Here is a 23,030-nt window from a genome sequence, read left to right on the forward strand (position 1 = left end):
CTCAGTTTGTGTCTATGTCTATGGGCTAGGTTGCACGTGGAAATTATATATTCAAATAGAGCGGTGACGCGGACGGGTGCTTAAACAGCTTAAAGAACATTGACAATAGGTTCGGTGGTACTGACAAGCTATGTTATCCCTCTGTTAAGGAAAGTGTAATAACGGTGGCTTATTAACTATTTAATATCTGTGAAAGCGCTTAAATGTGGGGAATGAAACATAGCCGCTGAACATAGTTTCTCGGAATCAGCTAAAAGTCCACTGAAAAAGTCTCAGTCAATAACTGCCATGTTACTGAGAATATATTTCATCCCTTAACATTTCATTTCACTTCACTTCAAATAATTATTTTTCATAAATAAAATATAAAAGATTGGGCTGTATGGTATGATACTTTTGTCTTACCAGTTAGAAAAATAGAACTACAGCTAATGTTAGAAAAGACTGTCAACTTTCAAATCTTGTCAACAAATTCATAACCTCAATCTTTTCCTTAATTCACTTTCATAAAAACAATATATTTTGGTAATTTATGTACTAGCTGAATACAAAAACTTGTTAAAAATGTGCTTACTACAAATGGCAAAATCTACTGTGACGTACTAAAATGGTCAAAATATCATGTCACTTAACAAAAAATCATATTGAATTAAACAACACAAAAACCAAATAATTTAGTATTCTTTTCTGATCAATAATTATTATCATTTTGCCCAACGAAATGCTAAGCCGCAGAATTTTCAATTTTATCAGATACATCACCCGAACCCATGTAACGCTCGCAGGACGTGGTACGAGAAACTTTAGAATTCCAATTGCATTAGGAATATTTAGTGCTGCAAAATGCGACAACATTTTTGACGGTTTATCGAGTGCCGATACGTTAGAACACGAGTTTTTGATTAAGCAGGCGACAACAGTGAATGTTAATGCGGCCACACAGTTGCTGACCGTAACTCTAGTAGCTATACAAGATACAAGTGAACGGTGAGGTTATTTTCTCAATTAAAAACTGTACACTAAAATAAATTTTTTTTTTTAAAGCTGCCACGGTATAATAAAAATGAAACATTTTCTTTATATGCAGATTACGTGATGCACTATCAAAAGAAATATGCTTAGTACAACAAGCACTTGAATGGGGGGAAGAAGGAACACCTCCTCATCATTGGGATCAACTTGTTGCAATTCGAGGATCTTTGAGTGACCTTAAGCACAATCTTCGTACTTTGATAAGTAAGCAGATTGATTTATCTTGCAAGACTATCTTAAGTGCAATATTTTGTTATACTTGCCGCCACGTAAGTTGGCAAGGTTTTGGAGTGGTGGAGGTAAGGTCGCGCATATTGCACTTAATGCAACAAAAAAAAGGGTGCGTGTACTTATGTACGCGTGTAAGAAGTTATACTTTATTTTTATAAAATTTATTTCTTTTTTTTATTAAAATTATAATCAGTTTGAAAAAAAATCGATTAAACAACATACTCAAACACGCATATTGGACATCCCTTTTCTTGACATCGTATAAATTCGGTAATTCTCGGTATGGTTCGGAAAGTTCACCAGCGGCTATATTCAGACTCGCCAGGTTACGTCGGTCGTATTGTAATGAGTGATTTAGTGGGCAACTTCATTTCTGTTAATTTTGTGTCACGATGCGCGCGCATCGTAAAATTTCACTCTCGTCAACTTTTCATAACGCGCCTAAAGAAGTATAACTTCAAAAATGGACACTTTTATTGCCCGCATTATTCTACGGTTATTGAAATAATTTTGTTTTAATCATGTCGGTTTAGAAGAAAATTAAAGAAAAGAGAGAAATTCGTGAAGTGTATTAGGTGTTATAAATAAAAGTTAAGAAGTTTATTTAAAAAAATATACTTAATATTAAAAGTTATGTGTTGCTGTCTATCATTTTCTAATAGTGCTACCCCTTGCATTAAATTTATGGTAGCACCTGAACTGGTGGAAGGTCTTGGCTCACTATATGGTATGACAACTATATGGTCACTTTGGATGTAGTCAGCCTTAATTTTTTTTACCTTCCCGCATAATTGCGATAATAAACATACACATCATAAACCATTTTTTGGCATGTCTGCGTAAAATGGTATTTGGTTCTGGCATTGCAGTAAAATTTAAAACAAATAAAAACTAAATTTGATAAAACAATAACAATAATAACAACTCGTAATAAAAGCTCAACATAAAAAAGGGTGCAACTTTAGTACACGCAAGTGTGATCGGGAGCGAACGGAACGTAGACGCGGTGCGGGGGGCAAGTGTCGACTGACGCACCAATCGTGCACTTGGAACGGTGCTACGTCATTCCCCGCGTCCCGCTTGACAACCAAAAAGACCTAAAAAACGACTCTTGCCAAGTAACGTGCCGGGGACGTAATCTATCGAATTCTGGTCTATCTAATTTAGTGTAATTTTAATTATCTAATATAGTTTAATATGCAAGCATGGGCTTTAACAAAGTCATTTATTTAACTTTTAGAATGTTCTTTACTTCTTACTTTTTAGGTTATATGGATTATGCTGAAAAGCTGGCCACAGTTGCAGCAGAAATATCATATTTATCTGGCAATGTTATTGCTTCAGATGCTATTTGTGAAAGGATAGAGCATGCTAACAGGTAAATAAAAACCAGAATAGACATTAAAAAGATTTATTAAAGCATTATACAATTTTTAACTAAGTAAATCATTTTGAAAATGAAATGATAACTTTAAGTTGTTTTTGCAAATTGTCATTCTACAAATAGACACTTTGCTAGTTATTACACAATAATATTTCACATTTAAGAACAATAATAGCCACATCTTTTGACCTCTAACATTGTAATAATTGATAATATCATAAAATAACAAAATATAAAATAAACAAATGCAGTAATACTTAATTTTATGTGTTTATTTACAGTGTAATTATAATAATTAATGTATGAATTTTAGGACATGCAACATTCAGAAACAGTTGAACCATGATCTTCAGCAAGAAAGTCTTGAACTTCAACAAAGAGCTATCATCACATCTCCACAGCTCGAAGAGAAACTGAAACAAGATTCAGCAAAGGATAAGTCTAATGCAAAGACTTGAGGATTATTATTTATCTAAAATTTGGTCACGAAAATGTAAATAGATTAGAAACAGAAGACAATTCGATAAACAGTATGTGTTATCATTTCAAATGGTTGTCAAATTTATGTTTTATTTCCTGAGCTTTATTATTTAAACATGCATAGAGTGAACTTAGATCCCATTACCACAAAGTTACTCTTTACAGATAAAATTTTTTTTTTCAAAATACAAATTGACGATTTGTTTTTTTCTATACACTATTAGAAATTTGTTTTTAATAACATTCACTCTTTACTTAAATATATGTACCTGTACATAACGGTTGTTAGCGAATGATTTACAGTTTTTCAAACCAGTGTGACCATGTTTTTGGGTCTACTACTACTACTCATTAAGATCCCAATTGCATGAACATGTGTAGAATAACTTGAACATCAGGTTTTTATTTCTATAGGTGCCAGTAACTTGATTTTTCCAAGCAGTTTTCATATTTACTATGGTATGTCATTCTGTACATATCATACTTAGTTACTGGGTATCCAATACTAAACAAAACTGTACAACGAAATAATTGACTACTTTAACTTTGTTATGTCATGTCTTTCGTACAAAGCACTTACAATCTATGTACTGATGAAATTAAAATTGATATTGATCGACAAATGTACTTTTTCCTACTCTTCTTTGTTTTGAATATTTAGTTGATCAATAAACTGAAATAATATTTAAAATAACTAAAAATAACTAAACAACATACTTTGATATTTAGAATGTAGCATCTTTGCTGAGATGGGTCTCGATATCGACACGGCATATTGGGCAGTGTTTGTTGGTGCTGAGCCACTGGTCCACGCACTCCATGTGGAACAAGTGCATACATGGCAGTCGCCTGGAATTAATAAGCAATCATAATACAATCAACTCAATGTTAATTGAGATGATAGATGATAGTATGTGATGTGTGAAATTTTGGTTTAAAAAAAAAGTTAATTTTTTAATAGTCGTATTATTTTTTTATAAGGAGTTACGCACAAGATGTTTCCTGTTTGATTTTGTAAATTATTTTATTTTAGTATAAAAAATTTTTTTTTTCATGATAAACTATATCGAAGTATTCTTATGTAACCTAGCTATTCAAATTCTAATTAAATCAAGCAAGAGCGATTGCGCCGCTCTTTTAACATTTTTTCATGTCTGAACTTTAATGGCAGTGACACCAGAGACCTTAACATATTTGTAATGTTCTTGTTATTTTAGATTATGCTCAGCAAAATATTTTTTTTACTAACAGATTTAGTCAGCAGCCCTGTTATAAAGGCACAAAAAATAATATTTAGTATGAATTATATTAAATAATAATTTTGTCATTTATATTACTAAAAAATGAATGCTAATAACAGTTTTTTACGAGTGTACATGCGCGAAAGTTCACCTGCGGCTATATTCAGACTCGCCAAGTTACGTCGGTCGTATTGTAATGAGCGATTTAGTGGGAAACTTCATTTCTGTTAATTTTGTGTCACAGTGCGCGCGCATCGTAAAATTTTACTCTCATCAATTTTTCATAACACGCCTAAAGAAGTATAACTTCAAGAGTTGATTCACTGACCTGCAGTCGGAATCGACTTCGAAGATCGAGAGACAGATGGTGCACTTCTCGTCCTGGTGGTGCGGCGCGGGCCGTGCGTACGCGTGTCGGTACGTGTTGCGGTCGATGACGGCCCGCGACGCGCCGCGCGCCGCCCGCCACGCGCCCCGCCGCGCCTCCGCCGCGCGCACCATGGCCGCCGCGAACGAGCTGCTGCTCTGTATCTAATAGGCATGGATGGAACATTTCAAAAGAGACTTTTTGGCGGGAACGCGAGGAGTGAAGTTGTGTAATTTGTTTTATTTAATACTAGCTGACCCGGCAGACTTCGTAGTGCCTCAATCGATAAATAACAGACCTAAACTTTTGTATAAAATAAACTTAAAACAAACAAAAGGAATCCGCCCGACGGGGGACACATCATAGAAAAAATAAAATTGTTATTTTTATTTAATTCCGAGCATTTTCATATTTATCTACCTTTTAAACCTTCCCTGGACTTCCACAAGTAATTTAAGACCAAAATTAGCCAAATCGGTCCAGCCGTTCTCGAATTTTAGCGAGACTAACGAACAGCAATTCATTTTTATATATATAGATAGATTAAATTATTATTTATTTCCAAACATTTACATAAAATATTATTTTAATAACCTAAAAGTACATATTATTATCCGCAACACGCTTCGTCAGATTATAGAAACAGAGTTATCAGCAACATGCTTCGTCTTTGTTTTATTTTGTCTATTTAGTGTTTCTCCAAGTTTAAATGTGTAATAACGGTGATTTATTAACTATAAAAATATTTGTGAAAATGCAAAAAAGTGGGATAATGAAACAAAGTCGCTAGACTAAAAGTCGTCGTGGCCTAATGCCGAGTTTACATTGCGAAATTAGTGTCATGCATGTTGAGCTCAGTTTCACGAAAGTAGTTTCGATATATGCGAAAGTAATTTCGTTAAAAAATTAGTGTTGCGAAATCAACAGTATCGCAGTAACCATGGCGCCAACAGCATCAAAGCTATAATTTGCTATATTCAATGTAGCTAAAGAAATGCTTATATACCTATAAACTTAAAAAAAGACTATCAAGAAAAAAAAAAGTTGGTAGATTCGAGGATGGTCAACAAGAAGGCATTTAGGTGCAATGAAGTTAGTCTCTGAATTAGCAGATGAAGATCCTGAGAGTTATAAAAACTATTTTCTAATGAGTGAAGATGATTTTGATTTTTTACTATAGGTGTTTCGGGACCCTTGTCATTGATAGTCATTAATAAAATCTATATTTTTTTCTGTACTCCATCATTGGTTTGCCATTTTCAACGCTTGAAGCGCGTCCGAACTAACAATACACACGTCCGCACAGCGCAGGCCCTTTCGCGACATTAGTTTCACGTCGCGTCTACATTATGAAATTAGTTGCATGACACTAATTTCACCTAAAAATCGCGCAGGGCACGAAACTAATTTACATGCATGAAATTAATGCATGCATTACGAAAGTATTAAATTACACGTTAAACTGTTGGTAAAACTAATGTCACGAAATTAATTTCACGCCACTAATTTCGTAATGTAAATTCGGCTTAAAGGATAAGACGTCCGGTGCATTCGTATCTAGCGATGCACCGGTACCAATTTTTCTAATGAAATACGTACTTAACAAATGTTCACGATTTACTTCCACGGTGAAAGAATAACATCGTGTAATAAAAACCAAACCCGCAAAATTATAATTTGCGTAATTACTTGTGGTAGGATCTCTTGTGAGTCCGCGCGGGTAGGTACCACCGCCCCGCCTATTTCTGCCGTGTAGGAGTGGGTGATATAAATCGTATATAGATTCAATATCTATATATCGCAGCAATATCGTTGAATCCGATATCGCCCCGCACGAAATCTATATATCGATATCAGCCGATACACGATATTGCTCGATGTGATGCGCATCGCCATATCGGACCGATTCGTGAATCGAAATCTATATTTCGATATCAGCCGATACACGATATTGCTCGATGTGATGCGCATCGGCATATCGTACCGATTCGTTAATATCAGCAATATTCGTTTGGTTCGTATCGAATCGGCCAGAGTGAGTGAGCGCACGATAGGGATATCATGTGATGAATGAAACAGAAAGAGGCATTATCCATACAATTGTAAACCTTATATTTAAGTCCATATGTCTGTAGATTATTCTTAGCGTATCAGCAGGATACAATTAAGGAAAGAAGTTTCAACTTTCGACCCTAACTTGAATGCAGTATAGCCTATTTGCATCGTTGAATTTAATTTCACGCGCTTTGACCTTGAACTAGAATTTTTGGACAAGTGTTTATAAATACTTAAAAGTTTTTTGTGTTTGATTTTTAAAGTACACATTTTTCTATTTTTAGTTGAATCCAAATAATTGAGTCTATTTCTTGTGTTTGTATTAAACTTTTGAAATCTACACTCTTTTGGTATATTTTGTAATTTTAAATTAAGACACAAAATACTAAAAACTGAAAATAATGTAGCCAATCCTAAGCCTGGTAAAAGCATGAAGGAAAGTTTTTTTGATATTTTTATTTTCATGTTCTTTTTATTACTTTAAGATCATATTATAAATTGATATCAGAAAACCAACCGTATAACGTTGACTTAAATCTATATCTACTACGATATTATATCAGCGTATCGTTTCAAATCTCAAATATCTTTTTCCTACCTAAGCTGATAGCCCTAGCGGCTATGTCAGCGTAACCCTAACTTTAGTAGGTGAGCTCACGGGGCTCAAACCTGACGATGTTGCTAACACGAACCCTAGCAAGAGCCGTGCTTCGCAGAATCTACCACCGGATCGGAAACGCGACCCACTGAGAAGATCCGGCGACAAACTCAGTGGGCTGTGTCTGAGAGTTAATTTACTCGTCGAGCCCTTCGTCGCAAGCGACGGGTTCGACGAGAACGGTGACCGGTGCTTGAAGTACCTAAAAGCACCGTTAGTGGATCGGGAGGATCCGAGATGACGTGTTTTGGGCGACGTCGACTGCTTTCCATTCTGTCCGCAGGATCGGGAATGTAGTTACGGGCGGCCACGATGAGAGGGTTCTCGTGTCGTGCCGCTTTATCGAAGTGGCTCAAATATCATGAATCGAGAAAATCTACTAGCATCCATCAATATATAGATTCAGAAAATATATAGATTCAATATCCGATATTGATCCTCGATATATAGATACGATTCGATACGCGGCAAAACCGATATTACCCACTCCTACTGCCGTGAAGCAGTAATGCGTTTCGGTTTGAAGGGTGGGTCAGCCGTTGTACCGTTAAAAGTGAGACTCTAGAACTTATGTCTCACGGTGGGTGGCGACATTTACGTTGTAGATGTCTAGGGGCTCCGGTAACCACTTACCATTAGGTGGGCCGTGAGCTCGTCCACCGATACAAGCAATAAAAAAAAACAGATGCGGCTTTGGGTGTGTTGCCATAATATTTAATGTGCCATATTACATTCACATTAAAACAAACACATGCAGGTTTCGATCTGTTGCTATATTAAATAATGTGCCATATTAAACTAGGTAAAACAAAGATCTTTTTAAATTAATGTAAATGTGGAGACGATCTTATGGCCAGTACGAAGCTCATATACAATTGTAATACAGCTATCCAACTGAAAACATGATTGTTGAAATCTCAATTGCATTGTCCACACAGCTAAGCAATAAAAAAAAAAAAAAAAAAAAAAAAAAAAAAAAAAAAAAAAAAAAAAAAAAAAAAAAAAAAAAAAAAAAAAAAAAAAAAAAAAAAAAAAAAAATTGTATAACGGAGGACATCCCACGACGTTTCAAGCTAAGACACACGATTGATTCTCGGTTCAAATAAGCTGGATAGTGATACCAGCCCGCACAATGGTAATGTATGCATTCTACATTGAATACGTCATTTAACGGCCGTCTGGTGTAGTGGTAAGTGACATGGTCACTACACAAAGGGGTCACGGGTTCGAATCCCGCCAAAGGAAGATATTTGTATGATAAATATGTCTTTTCCAGGGTTATGGATGTATATTAAATAAATGTATGTGTATAATAAAAATCTTACATTTATTTCCGTTATCTGGTACCTGTAACACAAGTTCTTTACGAACTTATCACGGGACCAGTCAACGTGGCGTGATTGTTAGTAAATATTTATTTATTATATTAAAAAAAAATACATAAAAGAAAAATCTTACCATCGGTTGTATTGATATGTGGACGTGAGGCGGATGCATCTGCAGATAGTGATGCATATGATGGTGCACATGCTGCCTGTCTCTATAACAAAAATTATAATAATCAAATTAATAGTAAAAGTCCTATACTACGCTAATGAATTGACAGTCTCTGATAATGAGTAACTCACATCATCATTTGTGTTGGCGGAAGTGGCATTTCTCGTGACTCCAACTCATCCGGAAACTAAAAGATTTAAAAAAATATTATACTCTATGCACGCAGGTTCAGAACATCAAACGGTATTTGAATTACACATAACTTGTATCAGATTTATTTTATTAAATCATTAGGTATTATTACAACATGAAACCATGAAACTTGACGGTTTAGTGTAGTGATGGTCCGATACAATAAAAATATAAAAAACTTTGTGGAACTACTATGTACTATATCTTGCATTTATCTGACCGCGTCAAAATTACGTCCAAACAATTTCAAATAACAAAAATTTTCAAACTGGAAAAACCAAATCGCATATAATCTATACATTAATACGCGAAACAAAAACTTTGTAACCCTTTTTACGAAAATTGCGCGGCCAGAGGAGTATGAAAGGACAATGCCCATATTCTATAGGGGTTTGGGCCCCTAAAAAAAGTTGTCCTGTCATGATGGTTTTAACTTAATTTGATAGACAAAGAAATATCGTTTCATATTCAGAAAACGATTTTTATATTCTCACCCAGGTTTAAGAGAAATCTGTTTTTTTCTACAGCTAAAATAAAGCTGTTAATTGTTTTCTTCGAAATCAATAATCGCTCTCATAATTATTTACAGTATTAAATAAGTTAATTGTGGTTAATGTTGCTAGAAATAAGCCCTTACGTACATTTTATTATTATTATATCCTCATAATAATAATAAAATGAAATGAAAATCCGGAAGCCGGCAACGATATTGTTGTTATTGTTTTTAAATTCACCAATAAGCAGGCAAAGAGCGTAGCCTATACAGCCTAGTTTGTCGAAGTTATATATTTTTTATCTTTTATGTTTAAGTTTTTTATGTCAATAAAAGCCGGTGTATCTCTTTTTATTGCTTTTTGGGAGTTTTGACGTCAACTCGACGAATACCACATTGACTGAGCATGAGCTTACGCAGACCTTTTATACACAATATTACAAATAATACAAATTACACAATAAACTATTAAAAAAACATTAAAATAAAAATTCAAGTGACGCTTCACTCGGGTTGCTGCCAAATCTCTCTGATCATATATAATAAGAATAGAGTAACGGTAGGCCATTGATATTTTTACTAATGGAATCATTAATATCTAAAAATATTAAATAATTCATGGTTTTAAGTAATAATTATTATTACAATAAATATTGAATTGAACTAAAATAAACTAAGAAGCCTGTGAATTATAAGCATTAGCTATTTTTTTAAATTTGTTGTTCAAGTCAAAAAAAAACAACTCTTTCGTTTGACAGCATATAGGTTTGCTATAAGGCTGCTTTGCCTATTGGCGAATTTAAAAACTATGGCATGGATAGTTTTCGGATGTTATCAATTAAGTAATTTATTTTTTTGGAAAACAATGCCAGGTTGATAGAATTGTTGATACATAAACTAAACAACGAGAAAAAAAAAGGCATAGTTTTTCAAGTATAAATAGTTTGACATAAAGTTGGCCCACTTTTGGGCATTGTCCTTTAACACACTTATAGAGGATATAGAGAAGGAGTTCAGAATGTGAATTTTTTTTTTTAAATTATGCACAAAAAATACATTAAATCAATAAAAAAAACCATTACACACACTACCATGTATTTGACACACACACGCATGCATACTATTTATCATCAAACTTTTCTTATTGCTTATAATCTGTGGTCAAATTGAGAATAGATTAAATATTGTTTGTCCTTATTAATATTTACCTAAAGTGTAGTAGAAATTGGTGATTATAGAAATATAATAAATAGTTTTTGACAATAGAACCATAATAATGTTCAAAATTATAATTTCAATTAATCGAATTTCGACTACTGCGTAGTAATTATTATAATTCAACTAACGGCTAGGACAGTAGTGGGAGCTAAAGCCACGTGTGGGATCGGCGTGAATCCCGAACCGAAGCCGACGCCCATGTCGCCCATCATACTACGACGCTGCAGCTCCTGGTAACACAATCAGATATTATATTTAGTTTATTTATTTATTTAACTTCACGCACAAAGGTACAATGGCGGACTTAACCGTCAACCAAGGGTGGTGTAGAGAATCCTGTGGTAGGTGCATTACTTAATGTGAAAATAACCAAATTGATAATAATATTACATACATATACAAACACATACACGGTATATATATATAGACATAAAACAACGTACACAATAACGTTTAGTGGGGCAGATTAGGACGCATCGTACTACGCGGTTAACGCGGTCTGTAAGCATCACAACCCGCCAGCACTAATCAGTTCACAAGCCTGAATGTTATTGTATAAAGAACGTCCCATTCTTACAGCTGGATACGCCCAAAATAACACAAATTCTACAAACTCAGCACATTTGTCTTGTTTACAAGCCAGATTTCTTACTTCATCGTTGCAAATTAGAAATCTCCTGTGTAGCATTTTGGGCCAAAATGATGGTTTCATATATTATGAAAGTTATTTTGAATACCTATACTCAACAAAAACTTCCATGTGCATATCTCAATAATTCACATTATTACGCGTCAATCTCAAAAATCCCAAGTGTCGGTTTGCATTTTATCGTAGATCAAAGTATCCCATGTGCTAAAAAAATATTTGCATTTTTTTTTTCAGGGGATAGTTTTATTAGATTTTCTCGAAAACTACATTTATACACATTAGAGATTTCAAATTTGCAAAGCCGATTTGTTGTTATTTATTGTGTATTTTTTAGCTTTTAATGTGTATTGTGAGTCTAATAAATAAAATAAAAACGACGTTTATTCCTTTACTGCAGAAATCGTTAATGAAAATGAGTTAAGCACGTATTGCCTTAGAACAATGTGTGCTTGGCTGAGGATTTTCACCACCAGCCGCATTTAGTGAAGCTGAAAAGGCTTTGAGAATGAGCAATCCATCAATTCCAAAAAAAATATGACATAGCCGCGTCCTTGACATGATTGACTAGGCGTTTCCCCTTTAGGCCACGACGACATCAAAGAGACTAGCCCTTTGTATATATATATTACAACTTGATCCATTTTGAGTCATTAGGTTGTCTCAGTTGCATTGTAATTACGATAGGACAAAAAAAAATACAATAAAAAAAGATTATCCGAGATTCGAACGCATGGTCGTTTTACAGTCTTCTACGTATTGAGTATTATTTCTTTTGGGGAAATTGATTTTGTCAAATCGGTTTTCAACTAATTATAATAAGTGCTTTCTTTCAATTTTACGAAAACACATCTCGTTTTCACAGTTATAACATATGTGCATATTTTATTTATTTGGCAACTTTGAATACTAGGGCTCTTGATTTTATTCCTTTGCCTGTTAAATTGTTCATTCAAGCAAAATAATGGATTTTTTTTCTGAAATGTTATGAACGGTTTTACACTTACTAGCAGGACTTTTTGGCGGGAACGTGAGGAGTGAAGTTGTGTGATTTGTTTTATTTTGTCTATTTAGTGTTTCTTCAGGTTTAAATGTGTAATAACGGTGGTTTATTAACTGTTTAATATCTCTGAAAGTGCATAACTGTGAGAAAATGAAACAAAGCCGCTGGACGTAACCTGTCGGGATCCGCCAAAAAGTCTACTGAAAAAATCTCAGGAAATGACCACCATTTTACTAAGATTTTTTCATCCCATATCATCTCATCTCATTTCATTTAATTTCATTCCATATTATCATTTTTCATAAAAATAAGAATATAAATTAAAAGACATGACCTTAAGGTCTTAGTTACCAAGGTCATAAATTCCCTTAAAAAAAACACTTACAAGCATGTGATGTTGGCGTTGCCACAGACGCTCGTGAACCAAATACGGAGGAGCCACCGATAGTCCGTCGCGACGCCTGTCGCCCACTGAAAACATATACAAAATATGCTCGTACATTTTGCAGCTTTGTGAAATTATGATGTTACTAGCGACCCGCCCTTGCTTCGCTTCGGAAACTGTAATTTATTATTGATTTCTCCACTATTTAATGGATGGTATTATGCATATCGACGCTTGAAAGGCAAATGTGACTAAGCGACAATAACTGCTTTGTACATAAATGATAGGCAATAACCATATTCGATGCGCAAAAAATATATATTTCTAGGTCTATTAAAACATTTCAATCCTACAGCTACTAGTTAGATTCTACTACAGCTAGATTCGTTAAAATAAATATATTTTTTCAGGTATTTCAACTTTAAATTAGTCTACTATGAAGTTCACGCATTGTCGCTTAGTCACGTTTGCCTTTCAAGCGTTTATATAAACCTTCCTCTTCAATCACTCTATCGATTAAAAAAACCGCATCAAAATCCGTTGCGTAGTTTTAAAGATTTAAGCATACACAGGGACAGACAGATATAGGGACAGAGAAAGCGATTTTGTTTTATACTATGTATTGATTACACACAGACAAAAAAGGAGAAAGTAAAATAAACATATCCTTAAGGTAATTTGGAAACAGATTATACAAAACCTAATAATAATAAATTTTTTACAAGACCATGTATAAATTATCAAGTCATCGATAAAACTTTGTCACAAGATTACAAAAAAATATTTTTCAGTATTCAAACTTCGTTTTTTTTAATAAGCTTTTATTAGCTTCAGACGTATATAAGTTAGTATGTAACGGAATCTTTGAACATAATTTTGACTCCCTTCAAAACTTCGGATTAACTCGAAATTTGGTATACTTATTAAGGACCGATGACAATTCAATATAAAAAATTTAAATTCAACTAAAAAATTAAAAATAAATAATAATTAAAAAAAAACTAAAAAAATACACTTTTATAGAAAATCCAACTATATAATAAAAAATAGAAATATAGAAAATAAATTTTGAATTAAAAATAGTATAAGGAAAAATTATTTTATTGTAAAAAAAGCGTGGGGTGCATGGTATCAGTACTTATAAATATTTTATGAACAGATATGAGTAGAAGGGTTATTTTGATAATATCCTGAAAAACACTCCACGCTTTTTTACAATATTTTTTTTTTTTTTTTTTTTATTAAAATTATTTTTTCTTCCACTTTTTTTAATTCAGATTTATTAAAAATATTATTTTCTATTTTTTAGTTGGATTTTCTATAAAAGTGTATTTTGTTAGTTTCATTATACTATTATTTATTTTAATTGAGTACCTTTATTTTTCATTTATTTCTATATTTCAGTTACATTAGGGAATCTATAATTAACCATGTGTAGACAACATTAGATTTGTACATTTTATTTAAGGGTAGCAACTGTTGGTTATCTGTAAATAAATAAATAAATAAATAAATGAGTAGCTAATACTGACAGTGTGCCGGTGGAGCGCGCAGGGAGGGCGGCACGTCGGGCGCGTGCGGCACGTCCGCGGGGTGCGGCACGTGGTAGTGCGCGCCGTGCGGCAGTGACACGCAGCAACACCCGCCGCAGCCCGGCCCGGGTCTGCCGCCAAACGTATAACGCGTCAGAGCTCACTCAACTCTACAATGCGCACCTTTAGAATTATAGAGACCCATTTACGAACACCCGGTCAAGGGGGGTAGCGGATCGGGTTATGTCGGACTCCGGCCCCTCCAAAGAAGAAGAGGGAGACGAGGAGGGCCAAGGTCCTCCAACTCCCCCAATTCCTCTCAGAAGAATAGGCCTTGAAAAAAGCCCGCGAGGCGCTCGTCCCGCAAAACCAACTACCGACTAAACCCCATCGAGCTCCACCATACCGGCTACACCAAACCTACGGTACCGCAGTGCGCGACGAAAATTACAGAGATCCTATCCAAAAACTTTTTTTTTTTTTGGGCTAAAAAGACCATAAAGAGGATGGGGACGGAGTGAAGGAGACGGATGGATAAATATGTCCCTTCATAAGCTAGTTTTGGTCATTTGATTAACAAGAATTGCTGAAAAGGTTCGTGCTAGGTCCATTTTTTAATTAAAGGTAAAATCCAAAAAAATTTAAAATAGGTTTCTATAATTCTAAAGGTTCGAATTGTTCCCATTTCTCATAACGCGCTTACAAACCGACGCTCTCGTTAATTTTGTACATTTAAACGCTTTATACATTTGAGGATTAATTAGTACGTACTTAGATGATGAAAACGTTTCAAGTTTTTTTTTTTTATTGCTTTGATGTGTGGACGAGCTCACAGCCCACCTGGTGTTAAGTGGTTACTGGAGCCCATAGACATCTACAACGTAAATGCGCCACACACCTTGAGATATAGTTCTAAGGTCTCAGTATAGTCACAACGGCTGCTCCACCCTTCAAACCGAAACGCATTACTGCTTCACGGCAGAAATAGGTGGGGCGGTGGTACCTACCCGTGCGGACTCACAAGAGGTCCTACCACCAGTAATTACGCAAATTATAATTTTGCGGGTTTGATTTTTATTGCACGGTGTTATTCCTTCACCGTGGAAGTCAATCGTGAACATTTGTTGAGTACGTATTTCATTAGAAAAATTGGTACCCGCCAGCGAGATTCGAACACCAGTGCATCGCTCGATACGAATGCACCGGACGTCTTATCCTTTAGGCCACGACGACTTCTAAAAGTAAGTAAAATCATGACATAAAACAGAAAAGGCAAACAAAACATTTCGTTTTTCACTTGCCTCATTCTTGTCATGATGTTGATAATTTAATACTATAACGAACAAAAAATTATCAAAGACACGATGAAGATATTCTAGCCACATTACAAATTAAACGATATCTTTTTCTGAGTATTATTTGTGGTACTTTTATCAAACATACCTATTGCGCAATAGATGTGCCGGTGGTGGCGCATCATGCACGTGGTGTTGAAAGGGTGCGAAGGCTCGGGCGGTGTGGGCGGGTCGCACGGGGGCGGCCGTGTGCGCGGGGGGCAGCTGCGGGGGTGCGGGCGGAGATGTACCGACCTCACGGGCAGCGCCCTCTGGCGATCCCGTCAGATCTATTACCAGCCGCTGAAAATACACTATTCTTACTAATCTGCTACTATCACTACATAGTATAAAACAAAGTCTGTCCTTATATCTCTATGTATGCTTAAATCTTTAAAACTACGCAACGGATTTTGATGCTTTTTTTTAAAAACAAATAGAGTGATTGAAGAGGAAGGTTTATATGTATAATAACATCCATTAAATAGTGGAGAAATCAATAATTAATTACAGTTTCCGAAGCGAAGCGAGGGCGGGTCGCTAGTACAATATAAATTGAATTTTGGGATCATTGGTTTTAGCTGGAATGTAATCCTTGTTATAGATAAATATAAATTACGTTTGTTTAATTTGGTGGTACTTTTGGCGATATATTACTTTAAGCATGTTTTTTAATAACGTATATCTTAACTCAACTGTTTCGTTTTCGAAAAAAATCTTACTGAAGATGAGATCGGTTTCTCTTTTAAACTTTACTTAAAACATTTTCTGTGAGCTTAAGCTCTCTGAACTTCTATCGTAGTCCGAGCACTAGACCCACCAGTGTATTTAAAGCGCCTTCTAATCACTACACTGTAAGAAAGTGTTTGACGACTTAAGTCTACATAACCAATTAACATCAGCAAGTCTTTCGTCCTTAATTTTATGTCTGAAAATTTAAATATTAGACTTTTTAGTGACAAGAATATTTTGTAAGAAATATACCATATTACCCATAATAATTATTTAATTATTTATTAATAATTATTATTAATACCCATTAATTAACATTTGCAACAACATTTAAGGGACTGTCAAAGAAACATTTCATCACATAGTGGCCACCAAGGTGGATCTTATCAACGTCTTCACCATTTTTGTTATAAATGTAATATTATGTTAATTAACAATAATTATTTTTTTTAAGTCGATTTCTTTAATCGAAAATGAGAAGTAAGCATTTTTTTAGTTTATATTAATATATATAAAATAACATATTTATATTAAGTCCAAGGTGAGGATTTCCAAAACACAGAACACAATTCGACAGAGTCTCAGTTGTGTAATTAGGGAGACTGTTATAAATTTTTATGTACGCTGATTATTTCAAAATAAACACTGAATATTAACACACCACATCCGGCCCCAACAGTTGTACGTCGTCATCTGAACTAGAGTCTGAGACCCAGTCTAATTGGAGATCAGGGGCCGCCAGTAACATGTTTGCTGATGAGGTATCCAAGTCCTAAAACATATTAAATCTTTTATTTTTTTAATGTTATATTGAAATTATGATAATTTTAAAAATAATGAGGGTATTACATATTTACATCATCAATATTCGAAAAATAATTGAGGGTATGAGTATAAAAACTATCAGCTTTTGTGATATCGTTCATAGCTAATTAAGGCAGGCATGTACTATGTTGAAACATGTTGGGCATACTTAATTTATAAATTGCAGTTTTACTTAAATGAAGGATTTATCATATTATTTCAGAAAGTGTCGTCTTCCCATGCTTACTAACCAGCAGCAGACTATAATTTTTTATGACTGCTAAAGTAAGGATTTTGAAGTTCAATTTGCAGTTTGTACAAAGGGAACTTTTTATACAATTGGGACTTTAACCTCTTATCTCAAAATTCATTTACATTGTGTTTCAGTCAACATCAGGTCATCTTACATTTTCATTTTAATTTTTCTTTGACCCAAACAATAACACTATCCCTAAAGTAACACAGTAATGAGATAGTTTGTTGAATGTGTTGCTAATATAAGCTGTAAGATTTTCTGACTGTACATCCCTGAATTTTGAAGTTGAGTAGAAAGAATATTAACCGTCTAAAGATTAGTCCAGTTTAGTATATATTTGTAAATTCTAAACCACATTCCTTAAGAGTTGGACTGTCATCCAAAAGTAACAGCAATTACCACTGTCTTTGACAGTATGCATATGTCTGCAAAAACTAACTTCCTAGTTTATTTATAATATTGAGAATTACAAAAAAATCTAAGCTCTTTTACCTCAGCTGCATTGGGTCCAACTAAGTTTATATTTGTTTGAACAGATTTTGCACTAGTGCTGGGCTGTGGAGATGTATTCCCAGCTACTGTTTCATTGTCAGCATCACAACTCATCCTAGAGGTGTTACCACTCTCAGTCTTTACTGTAACATCTAAACTTTGTTGTTGATTTGAATTGTGTGGCTCAGTTTTGATCTGAGTAGTTTGTTTTATCTCTGGTGCTTCTAGTTTGACTTCGCGTGGTAATGTTGAAGAACTCATTGAACTTGACTCCTGTTTTACTGAAGGTGAATTCTCTGGTTCAACTTTAACTTGAGATGCTTGTGATGTTCCAGGGTTTGGGTTGCTTTCAGTATGGGCATATCCAGTTACCTGATGATAATGTTGAGGACGATGGTGAAGACGTTGATAAGATCCACCTTGGTGGCCACTATGTGATGAAATGTTTCTTTGACAGTCCCTTAAATGTTGTTGCAAATTGTAAAGATGATTCAGTCTACTTGTTTCTGTAGAACTCGGAAAACAGCCTTTAATTTCAACATTCTGACTTGGGTTATTTACTTGTGCATTCAATTGTTGCTGATTTCCATCTAGATTATTTGACGACATGCCTGTGTTGCCATTTCTGTCTACAACCGAATCAGATGATTGAGCTGCATCTAGTGGTTCTTCTTTAACATCGACCCATGCAGGATCAACTGTGTGAGCTGTACTTGTTGATGCTTCAGCTCTAGCATGAGTTTGATGATTTGTGTTGTTAGGGCCTTGTTTTCTCTTAGGGGCAGATGCATTGTCATCCTCATCAGAACTGAGTTCTATTGGGTTTGAGGCAGGTTCACTCTCTCTAGATTGCCTTCTCCTTGGAGATATATTTAGTTTTCTACTGGGCCTTTCTAAACTACTTGGGCAAAGATCACGGCGACTGTTTTCAAGTGTTATGTTTTGATTATATGTCATGTTAATACCCACCGAGCTATCGTGTACCGGTCCACGTCCATTTGGTGGTAATCCATATGGAAGTGGATGAGACATATAATTTCTATTGTCACTAAGCACAACAACATTATTGTGATATGGTGAACTAAAGTATTCCCGATAGTGAACATAGTTTGGATAGAAGCAGCTTCTTTGAAGCATAGGTGGCTTCGGCTGATACCTGATGTTTACATCTGGCATGTGTCTGTTGCCAGGATTAGAGTCCAAGTTGTTTAGACATTCATAATAAGCGTTTTCAATTGAGCTGGAACTATCAGGTAAAGGTTGATATTCTTCAGGCACTGGAGTATGTGCTGATGAAGGTTCTGAGAGTGGTTGTAAGTTAACATCAAATGTTGGATTTGAGATTGTTGAGTTCACATAGTTAGATGATACTGGTTTGGGCACCTGTTCGTTAAGTATATTTGATGCAATATCAGATGTGGGTAGCACCTCCACTTCATCATCACTCTCAGCAAACAAAGCATCACACTCCATTTCTTCTAAAATACAAAACAAAGTTGACAGGTTCATAATAATAATCCAGGTTAAAATACCTAAGATTAAGGCTGGTACAGAGCCGTGTCTTTGAAAATAAAAAATTGTTTCGAGATTATGAAGCAGTTAATATTAAGATGAAATTAATAACAACTAATATAGTACGAATTACTTGTGATGTAGGTATCTGCATAATATGTACGTAATTGAATACTGCGTAATAGTTTGTAGTTAAAATTGACTCTTATTTTAATTATTCTAATTGTCATTGTAAAACTTAAAAACACTGCAAAACGTAAACAGAAATACCATTTCTCTGTTGATTGTCAGCACTAGATGTGAAGGCAGTATCCAGAATAGCACCCAGAGACGACGGTCCGGGAACGTCCCAAGAAGACGTAGACTGTTCGCCTTCGAAACCCTTCTCAGTCATTCTTTTTAATAATGTTATCCCATACTGCACTTTAATAATTCAGGAAACTCGGACTGTTTGCGTCAGAAAAGGTTGATTAACCATTTCATTGGTTATGGGAGAATACTTAAACATACATAGCTATTTTTAACATGAATTTTCAAGAAAAACAAATACGAAATAAGTTTGTTCAATTTTGTTATTGTGAACAAAAATTTACATGGCTGAATTGGCACTTGGCAGGTGACTGCTTTTTTTCTCTGGCAGTTGAAACAAGATAGAGTCTTTTGAGCTTATGAAAAACCCTGTGATTTTAAGAGATGATTAAAATGTAAAATTACTGTATGTAATATTTTTATTAAATTCGTAATTTATACCCACGAAATATTAAAAATCTTAAATTTAAATAACCGGATGCAATCTCATCGAGTCGTTGATTACTGACTGACTTCAAATTTTCTTTTTCAAAGTTAAATTTATTCGATTAACTGGGATTGTGATATTATAGTATTATGTTATGATGTACTTATATAATTGAAGAAGAAACATACAAATTTCGTTCTTTTATCATGTAAATTATGTTACAGTCTAAAGCTAGATGCTGTACGTGAAATTTGTTGCACCGTCTAAGCTATATCCCTACTGTCTAGACTTCTAGAGGAAACTAGAAAATAAAAGCGGCTCGAAAAAATTTAAAAGAAAGGCAACAATCTCAGGAATTTATATAGTAAATTAAAACATGTTTATATAAAACTGTATTCTTAAATAATTTTAAATTTCATTTTCGTATGAGTAGGCTTAATAAGAATACAATTAAGAGTAAAAGCCCTGGTATAAGATTACTTTTAGGCAAATTAAATATGTTCCAAATTACAATTCCAACATTGATGCAATATACCTACTTGTAAAAAATAAAATTCTTTAGTAATTTTGCAATCCTTAAGCTCTTTACTGTTTAACATTATTGATTTATTACTATTTTTCCTTCTAATCGGAGTTTTGTCAAAGGTCTAACCAGAAGACCTTTTACCTCATCTCAATTGTTAAGAATGCCCAGCTAATGTTAAGTATTCACTTATTGAGGTAATCCTCCATATTTATAAAACCATTTTTAAGCTGTATGTAGAAAACGTTTTTATGTTATGTCAAAGGTATTGTTTTAAGAATATAAATAAATCTATCATTTTTCTTTTTCCTTAAAGCTTAATTATTACATTATTTTCAATATCGTACAAATTTTGCAGCTCTAGCTTTAAAATCAATGAAACTAAAATTCTGACTTTTCCAAATGTGCTTAAGACAGAACAAATAATAGAATATTAAATGTAACATATTTTATTATTTAAAGTGAGGAAACGGAGGAGGGAACTTTTTAGTAGGGACGCGACTTGTTTTATCATTGTTAAATGAATGATTCATCAAATTTAAAAGGTGCCATTTTAACCTTTAGTGTCTGTGAAAGTCCTTAAGCATGGGAAAATGAAACAAAATCGCAAATAGCTTCTGAAATTCTTTCAAACAGTCCGTTGAAATCTTGATAAAATCCAGCCATTTTAGCGGAAGGTTACATTTAACACTATCCAACATATATTCGGTGTGATCTCATCTTATTTAATTTAATTTTATAATTAATTTTTCAAACGACTTTTGCGGAGGGTACTTAGCGGTAGGTAGCGGCTTGGCTGTGCACCTAGTATTGGTGATGGCCATGAGTGATGGTAATTAATCAACAGCAGACGCGACGTATGCTAGTCTGTCCACAAACGCTACAAAAAATTAGGTTCAGCTTTTTGTTAAGAAACATTGCGTTCTATTATAGTCCAAGATCCCAGGGCCACCAGACGTCACGTATTTTCTGACGAACAAAATGTGGCCGATTGCGTAGTGTTAGTATGTACTATATTAAGTGTATAATCTATGGTTTTTTTTTCCTACCTATGCTGATAGCCTTGAGAGGCTATTTCAGCTTCGCCCTAACGTTTGTAGGTGAGCTCACGGGGCTCAAACCTGACTACGATGCTAACAGGAACCCTAGCTAGAGTCGTGCTTCGCAGAATCTACCACCGGATCGGAAACGCGACCCACTGAGAAGATCCGGCGAGAAACTCAGTGGGCTGTGTCTGTGGGTTAATTCGCTCGTCGAGCCCTTCGTCGCAAGCGACGGGTTCGACGAGGACGGTGACCGGTAGAGCGCCAGATGGGTCGGTATGTACTAAGAACGTATGCCTGCCTGCTAGACGGCCAATTTTCAGGTATCAGGTAATTATATTATAAATAATTATATATAATTTTTTTTACCCGGAAGGATAAAAATCAAGAATAATGGTAGTCAAAAAAGCATTTTTTTACAAATTAATTTTTAATTAATTACCTGATTATTCAATTTTTAACTGTATTTCTTTTAATATTAATAATTAATTGATATGAGTCAACTGTAAGAGAGAGACAGAGATGTCAATATATCCTAATACATGTCTCACTCAGTCTCATGCGCGTGGATAATGCCCTCGCGCTCTTACCTACAGAGGTATTAAATTAAATTTAGAGGATGATTGGCCCCTTGGATCGGTCTGTCTTTTTGTAAGACGTTTTAAAATAGTTGTCTGGTGGAATATATAAAAATGAAGCATCAGAATTTACGTGAAGTTAGGTCATTATTTTGGGAGCTTTAAAGCGTTTGCAAAGCAATTCGGCCGACGGAAAGTGTCTGGGAGTATTGGCGACCTATTTTTATAGATATTGCCTAAAATATACGTAAAGATCAGCTTTCAGAATTTACGTGAAGTTAGTAATGATTATATGTACCATGATGACCTGATACCTGAAAATTGGCCGTCTAAGCAAGCTAGCAGGTAGGCATGCATTCTTAGTACATACTAGCACTACGCAATCGGCCACATTTCGTTCATCTTACTCTATTATTTCAATTAACTATTCACGGAACAAATTAAAATAAAGAGAGGCGATAGAATAATTACATATATAAAATCTCTGTTAAATGGGTACGCTAAAACCGAAGTTGTTTATTGGTCTATTTTGTTAATTTAGTATTTCTGCAGATTTAATCAAACGTATAATAATATAGACTTTTTAACCGTATAGGATCTGTGTGA

General features: G+C 34.6%; 2 protein-coding genes across 3 annotated transcripts; one reads left to right on the forward strand and one right to left on the reverse strand.

Moving 5' to 3' along the window:
- The first annotated feature begins 214 nt into the window (after positions 1 to 214).
- On the forward strand, positions 215 to 3,177 carry LOC101743712 (uncharacterized). The gene is made up of 4 exons (XM_004933845.5): positions 215 to 987; positions 1,088 to 1,236; positions 2,530 to 2,641; positions 2,961 to 3,177. Exons 1-4 carry the CDS (start codon positions 722 to 724, stop codon positions 3,103 to 3,105), a joined length of 672 nt encoding a protein of 223 aa, XP_004933902.1. The 5' UTR covers positions 215 to 721; the 3' UTR covers positions 3,106 to 3,177.
- LOC101738391 (E3 ubiquitin-protein ligase Arkadia) lies at positions 2,661 to 20,584 on the reverse strand. 2 transcript variants are annotated; one of them, XM_038012019.2, is made up of 12 exons: positions 19,815 to 20,584; positions 18,033 to 19,510; positions 17,142 to 17,252; positions 15,858 to 16,051; positions 14,415 to 14,545; positions 12,883 to 12,968; positions 10,977 to 11,078; positions 9,077 to 9,132; positions 8,907 to 8,988; positions 4,697 to 4,899; positions 3,845 to 3,976; positions 2,661 to 3,060 (listed from the first exon to the last, which is right to left on the reverse strand). In XM_038012019.2, exons 1-11 carry the CDS (start codon positions 19,936 to 19,938, stop codon positions 3,853 to 3,855), a joined length of 2,691 nt encoding a protein of 896 aa, XP_037867947.1. In that variant the 5' UTR covers positions 19,939 to 20,584; the 3' UTR covers positions 2,661 to 3,060; positions 3,845 to 3,852. The 2 variants fall into 2 exon arrangements, with proteins under 2 accessions (XP_037867947.1, XP_037867948.1); XM_038012020.2 differs by having other exon boundaries at positions 18,033 to 19,507; positions 19,815 to 20,277.
- Positions 20,585 to 23,030: the final 2,446 nt, after the last annotated feature.

This window comes from Bombyx mori, chromosome 7, assembly GCF_030269925.1.
Source record: "Bombyx mori chromosome 7, ASM3026992v2".
Classification (NCBI taxonomy): Eukaryota; Metazoa; Arthropoda; class Insecta; order Lepidoptera; family Bombycidae; genus Bombyx; species Bombyx mori.